We start from the raw sequence: 7,500 nt of genomic DNA, 5'->3' as shown, positions 1-7,500 counted from the left end.
AAAGGAGGCTGTGGTGCCCAAAAATGTCGTATGCTTCGTTCTCAAAGAGCAGCGACTAAAATGTGGTATAGGCATAGAAAACTATAAAAATCGACCAGAATAGCATTCACAAATGTTGCGAGTGTGTCCTTAATATCCTTATACCATGTTGTTCAGAAACAGCAATAATGACTGACTGTAATAGCGCTCCGAAATGTTGAATGCTTCGTTCTTAAAGCGTCGCGAAATATTGCCGTACACTTCCTCCAAACATCCAAGCGTAGCAAAAATCGCAGCAAGCTTCCTAAAAGCATCAAAAAATGGTGAATGGTTCGTTCGTTCGTAGCGAAATTAATACCCAGACAACATGCTGTTCAGAAACAGGGATAATGATCGTTCATAAATGCGAGGATCATAGCTTAACTTGAAAACAGTTACTGTTTATTAAAGAACGACAACTCCTATGATACTGCAAAGAGAAAGTGGCTGCTAACACGGAAACAAAAATGCTGGGCAAATTCTTTCCCAACAACTCCATCCTTAATTCACACAGAAGCAATGATATTTGCAAAATCATTACTTCCTATCTGAGAACAAAGTGACAATTATAGCAGCATTTTTACTTGCTTTCAGCTTAACAAAAACACCAGCACCAACACGGTATCCTAATGACTTGCGGTTCTATCTTTAATTTGGAAAGTCAGACTTAAAATTCTACTACCTTACTCTATCATGTACGAACTCTAAGAGTTACGTTGAAAAAATCCCTTCCACACCAGCACTCATTAAAACACATACGCCCAAAAAATGTACAAACAATGGCCCGCATTTTCCACCCCACGTCCGGCGTCAAGAAATTATGCATTCACTTTGCAGAAAATCCACAAATAAACCATAAACCAGCACTATTGCTAAAAAACAGACTGAACAGACAAAAGCAAATAAAGAACTTCAAAACTATTGCCCAGTATTAATCACCTAAACTCGTCGAAGTCGTTAACAGATTTAATCTCTTCATGAAAAACGGAATGCTGATCTGTTGGAAGAACGCAGCATAACAATTCATCTCATGAGTTTTACGTCCTTTAAATCAGTATACCCCAAACGGCAACCTTGCGTTGTCGCTGCATGCTTCACGGTCAGACGTTTCATAAAAACCCCCAACAAAGAATACATTTTCTGGAAGCTTAGGAATTGTAGATTCCGATTATTAGTTGATTTAAGGCAAGAAATAAAAACCTTTCCTAAAATAGCCCTCACTTTTCAAAAGTATATAATTTCACAAGTTGAGTTCGTTTCCGGTCAGAATTTAACCGGAAACTACGTTTTCTTCACACCTTGATCTAAGAAACCAAGCTTTTGATTAATTGTCTAGTTTGTTTTGTTTGTTTTTTTTTTTTCGCTGTTAAACTTTCAGTTTTTATAAGACACGCAGTAGCTTTTCTTAAATACTCATTACTTTCGAAGGAGGCGATAAATAAAAACTGCCCGACACGAGTTTTAACTTAACTCTTAACTTTTTATTTATCAGTTAACTACTAATTTTTTGGCCAAATATCAGTTAACTACTATTTTTTTGGCCAATTGTCAGTTAACTGTTAACCCCATTAGCACCCTCTTTTTAGTCCCTGCGAAAGATCCCTATATTCACTCTTATTTTAACCTCTCTACAGCTCTTCACAACGGCAACGGCCAGTAAAGCTCGTCCCAACTGCCCAAATAACCTCTCAATAATGCCCAGTTGAATCGACGACTTATGAATCAGAATGAAATTGAGTTAAAAGTCATGAGACTTAATCCGTACGGAACATCGCCCAGGATAAATTGTTTGGGACACACGTTTTAATTCCATTGTTGCCTTCATCAACATTTGCCATGTGAAACTGACGTTTTCTTATATATTTTATTATCGCATTAAAAAATGTTGTTGCTTTTTTATACTGCAATATGCTTCAATACATGCAGCGAATATTGTGTACCTTGATTGTTTGGTTTTTTCTTGACATTTTGCCTTAAAAAACAAAGTTACATTTGATTGCTATAGTTGTATGGTACAGTAAGCATGAACATACCACAAAAGGAGTCAAGGTGTTTGTAGCCTGAGAAAAAAAAAAAACAGGTGTCATCTGCCATCCCCACCTCCACACAACGTCCATCTCTCTACAACGGCCATTTTTTTCTGTCCCTGAGGTAGCCGTCACAAGGTTCGACTGTATTTCCCCCCAAAAAGGGTGGAGTCTTACTTTCTGATTTAAAGAGGCGAACCGCTTTGAAAGCAGTTCCATGAATGGCATTGTCAGTTTCATTGAATAGCTGAGGACGAATTGCTTTTAGTTGGATAACGAGTTCTTCCGGTCAATACAATGAGGTTATCGTAGAACAGGACATTCCTGAGTGGTTCTTCTTTGGTCATTTTATTCAATAACGTCCAACTAATCTGTATAATGAGAGTCACTTACATTACAATAATGTCAACACCCGTAGCTTTATTTTCATCGTTAATTTTAGCGGAGCAAACCAACTGCAGCTCTGTCTGATGAAGCCTTAAGTTTATCAAAAAACTGAATTGTGCTGAGCTCAAAATCGTCGAAAATACAATCGTGTTCCCAGGCGACCGAAAAGATCCTTGGTTATCGCTCAAAAGTCGTCCTTCTGTCTTCTCATTTCTGTGGATTCGCCTGGGTTGGATGTTGGATAACAGTTAAGATTTGATAACATTTGCTGTTTGCCAAAATTGAACGGTATCTCTTTCATTGCGGTTTTCTTGCCTGCATTAAAGTTATGAAGCAAGTATACTAAAAACAAGGAAGTAAGAAGGCCGCGATTTTTTTGGTCAGCAAGAAAAAAAAAATAACTACCTCTGGCTGGTTCCGAAATACACGCAGTCTCTGTGGGGATGTATGACAGCTACTGATTGTTTCGAATTTCTGAGATTGCGCAGGCGAGTCAGAGGTCCGTGATTCGCGGACTTCCTGGTTCTGAATCAGCCAGAGGTTTGCCAGAGGTCGTTATTTTTGGTGCTGACCGAAAGAATCGCGGCCTCTCAGGACGAGAAATAATGCATTGGTTAGTGCAATGACCACGCGTGCGTCATGGTTGTATGGTCATTGCAAATTTCAATGCCCGGGGGAGATGTTAAATAAATTTCCAAGGGATCACTGATATGCTTCTTTCCTGTTAAAGAATTAAATTATAAGCCTGGTTCATAAGACCGTTAATGATCATTGGTACTTTCAGTTACACTCCTTGATTTTTGCCTAGTTTTCATAAACACGTTCGTACGTTAGGCTGCAGAAGAACAACTCAGTTTGTAGTCGAACTTAGCCGATACCACACAACTTAAAAAAAACCCTTCAGAGTCAGCCCCTCAAAAATTGGACGTCCTATAAAATAAGAGTGTAATGGTTCGGCCATTTGAAAGGCGTAGTAAGATCCGTTGGGATAAGGAAGTCTTTATGTGAAATACAAAATGCCCATAACATAGGAGATCACAAACGACCTTTTCCGTAAATTATCGAATCTCTCTGGTAGCTCCTTCTGTGTATTGTGTTGAGAAAATTGATTCTTTATATCGGCTTAACTTGAAGAGAAAGCCGGATCTTCTTAGAGAGAAACTGACCATCCTGGTAAGCGTATTATATCAAAACGAGCTGATACCGAAAATCTCAGTTCACTACTCACAAATCGAATCCTGAGATAAAAACTTTTTATACAGGAGTTTCCGGAGATTTAAAACAAAAATCGCGACAGATTTCTTGATTTATCATTCACATGTCAGTAGGACAAATTGAGACAGATAACTTGAATTATAAGGCATGAGCAAATGGTTCCCGCGACTTCCTCATGAGAGTGTTTTGTGTACTTTCCGGAATAATCAATGGCGAACATATTTTAGTCAAATCTTTGCTTGTCGCCGGCCTGAATCAAAATTTGTCAACTGTCGAACCATTTTTGCAATTTGAGGGAAAGTCAAAGGTTTATGCTAGCATTTAGCCGGGAAAAATAGAATTTCTCAACAACAATTACTGGTGACATGACATTTAATACGAACAGCTATGCACACAGAATGAGATTAAAAGAACGCTTCCGCGACTAGACACGCGCATGATGGATTTGCACTTAAAAAAATAAGCCCATTGTATATACTACTTTTGTTCGACGGACTCGCCCAAAAACTTCTCAAAGGCTCATTTGCATTTGATAAAAATACTCAAGAGTCTAGAGCATGTGACAGATGTTAGGTCTGAAAGGAAACGTAAGTCAAATCGCTTTGGTCGGCGAAACCAAACAGACGGCGTTCGTTCATGGTTACAGAAGCGATACCAATATACATGTAAATTTTTACGCACATTAGGCAAAACGAAACGTAAGTATACATGATGTTGTTTCGGCGAACATGATGTTTTGTATGTTGTATTGGTTTTTTCAAGAAAGATGCCATTTAAACCTGCCGGATAAACGTTGATAGTCAGACAGTTCATCGAGAATTTATTCCGATTCTTGAAATTGGACGCTACGATTACAATGATAGCAAAACTTCGAATGTACTTAAATGTTTGCTAGAGCTTCTCCCTCGATCTTAAAATGTTGCTTTGTGATGTCCCTTGTATGTTTCATACCAGCAAATATTTTTTTCCTATATGATATTTTTTTTATACTTTTTTACGTGCTTGGCCCTAGAAGATGCTTCAAAAATTCTCTCAATAGACCGTGCCAGGGATTATACAGTTTTCGCTACAGTCATGATATTTTCTATGGAGCCAGTGCGATGAGTAGTATGTGTTATTATACAAAAGACTTAAGGCTGTTTGCACTCAACTGAAACAATATCAAGATATCGTTTTGCCCGTTTAAAAATCATTGCTGTTAAGAGGATTTTACTGACTCTATTCCAATATTTAAGCGACGCCTTAAAATCCGACGCAAAACCCAGGCGAAAGGCCACATATCTACCTATCTTTATTCGTAGCTCTCACACAACACTCAATTAATTTGGCCAAGGACTTCGTCTGCATTAAAATTGAAACTGTAGATGACTTGTTTGTTCCTCTGTTAACAGAAAAGCTCATTTGTCGCGGAAGAGATTCGAGTTACTTGGAATTATCGTGTGAAAGCCGTGTAGTGTGACAGGTGAAATGATGAAAAATGTGTCGCGAGCGATAAACGACGCCGGTTGTGAAGATTGCACAAGAAAAAAGAAAAACAGAACAAAAGACTTCAACAGCGACCTGAATACAACAATGGGAGCGTGTTTGGACTTGCACAGCAGAGCCCCCATGAAAATTCTGCTTGTTCCATGCGAGTCACAGCCGTGTTCCTCGACAAGGTACTGGATTCTTGACAAAAGGCGAGATAAAATTCCGTTCCTTGGATCAAGCAGATGCACGATTGTTCAGCATATGGGAAACAGAGTCAGCGAGCCTTTCCACGGACATGTGTTTTCGAGAGAAGGGAGAACTATTATTAAAGGCATTTTAACGGATGGTGCAAGCGAAGGAAAATATTTCGAGCTTGTTTTGTTTGCATCTTCGCAAGAACTAAACGGAAAAATTAAGACCTGTCGCAACACCACAGAATTATGTGGATTCCTTCGACGAAGTTCCGACAAAAAGTTGGGAAATTACGAGGAAACGCACGATGCATTTTTGCACACTGGAACAGAAACTTGCCATGATGGTACGGCTAATCTAGGGAGCAAAAACTACTAAAGAAAAATATCAGCGGGAGAGAAAAAGTATGCTAATGACTTACTGCGCCTTTGAGCTGTCAGGGACCTTCAGTTTTTTGCACTTAAAACTAAAGGACACCGTTTGGTTTTTCTTCGTATTGAAGCAATATTTATCTAGCTATATTGTGCCTTAATTATCTCTGGTTTTCAGCTTTACTTTTCAGTAAAGTGAAGTTGAACCCAAAATTTACTAGAATCAAATAAGGGAGATTTCTTTAAAAAATAATAATACTAAAAGGGAGATGTTTTAATAAGAAAAAATGTATATTCAAGAACAGCTGTTTATTTATGAAAAAAAAAAAACCCATTTCACTGAATTTATAAGGCCATTAAAATATGATAATAATGAGCGCAATATCTAGTTTAATCATACTTTAGTCATTGTTTCTTGTGTACATGAATGAACTCGGGCAAAGTTTCCAATTTCCTTTGTTTGTTTTTTTTTTTAATCCCGAAGAGCAAGCACAAGCTTGAGCAAAATTTAAAAGCCAGGAACGAAATCATCACGGTGATTTATCACCTTATCCGGTTATTTGCAGCGAAGGAAGCCTGAAACAAATCGAGGCATTACCATGGAATTCTCAATTGCCAGAAACCCATAAGGGTTTTCAACTCTTATGGGTTTCTGCAATTGCCCAATCCCCGACGTCTTTGGGTTACATCTGCGAGTAGGCGGCATCGCATGCAGTCTTAGAGTCGTACGGTTTCGGTTATATCATAGTTAGTAGAGGGGACTAACTATGGTTCACGATACGGCATGGTTTACTTCAAATAAACAGTAAGGTGATTAAAAGATAATAACCAATCTTAAATGCACGAGTTTTGACTTCCTCTGAGTTAACTATCTTTACTCATTATTGTTTAATTCATTAGTTTTCCTTGACACTTGGATGGTAAATCAACTTCGATTCTCTTTCGATCGTTGAACGCAGGCCCATATGTAGGCCCCGTTTGCACAAAAGGTGAATTGCATTATTTACTGGATAAATTTGACTTTCAAGCGGTGGACTCCAGTCGATGCGGCACTGAAGGATTCCAAGGACAATTTCGTGGGTTTCTATAGCGCTTTAATATCTAATGAATAGAGCTATCAATCGTGGCCTCGGTTCATAAAGGACTTACCATGCATTTGCATTTATTACTGGTAGCAATCTTGAATTCCAAATAATGTTAATTTTAGAATTAGCTGTGTGAGGCCTGAAGATTCATACTTTATTGGCTTAACTGTACTTCCTTATCATTAAAATTCATCTTGACCGTTTTAGAATAGAATTCGATTAAAATTTATACGGCAGTAAATTCTCATCCTGCACGCTGATTTCGATGTGAACTTGAACTTGCCTCAAAATCGAGTCACAGCTAATTGTAGACTCTGGTTGTGGTGCTGCGATCCGACTTGAGACCTGGACTGTAAAATGGTTGCCAGACGATGCGCCTGATGTATGCTTTCGCCCCGATGTCATGAGCTGCGCCGTTCAAAATTCAGTTCCCAAGACTGCAAGAATCGAGCAAGAAAGCAAAGCCATCTATTCTATTCTACTTTGTTGGCCTGAATTTGACGGATATAACCTGCAAAGCACACTAGCTTGATCAGGGAAACAGCTCTTTTCAGCTAGAGAATCAAATTTTGAATGAACGAGAGAAGTGAGTCCTCGCATGATTATCTTGACAATTGAAGCAAATTGTCTTTTTTTTAAACTCTGGTGGTTTTAATTAATAGGATTCGCCTGTGTGATGCCGGTGCGATGCTCTACCAACTGAATTACGAAGCCAATCAGTTGGGAACCGTGGGT

General features: G+C 38.6%; 1 protein-coding gene across 2 annotated transcripts in view; it reads left to right on the top strand.

The window, feature by feature from the left end:
• The first annotated feature begins 4,143 nt into the window (after window positions 1–4,143).
• The window catches only part of LOC137977359 (uncharacterized), a 4,021-nt gene continuing 664 nt past the window's right edge, over window positions 4,144–7,500 (top strand). The window contains exons 1-3 of one of the 2 annotated variants that reach the window (XR_011117803.1): window positions 4,144–4,345; window positions 5,039–7,351; window positions 7,428–7,500. The exon at window positions 7,428–7,500 is cut by the window's right edge and continues 664 nt beyond it. Coding sequence is in view for 1 of the 2 variants with exons in the window: in XM_068824586.1 (XP_068680687.1) it covers window positions 5,115–5,687 (573 nt within the window). In the remaining variant the exon portion in view is untranslated. Of the gene's footprint in view, window positions 4,346–5,038 lie in introns of both variants that reach the window. The other variant, XM_068824586.1, reaches the window with a different exon arrangement.

This window comes from Montipora foliosa, chromosome 1 (assembly GCF_036669935.1).
Source record: "Montipora foliosa isolate CH-2021 chromosome 1, ASM3666993v2, whole genome shotgun sequence".
Lineage (NCBI taxonomy): Eukaryota > Metazoa > Cnidaria > Anthozoa > Scleractinia > Acroporidae > Montipora > Montipora foliosa.
This window is presented reverse-complemented; position numbering and strand designations above follow the sequence as displayed.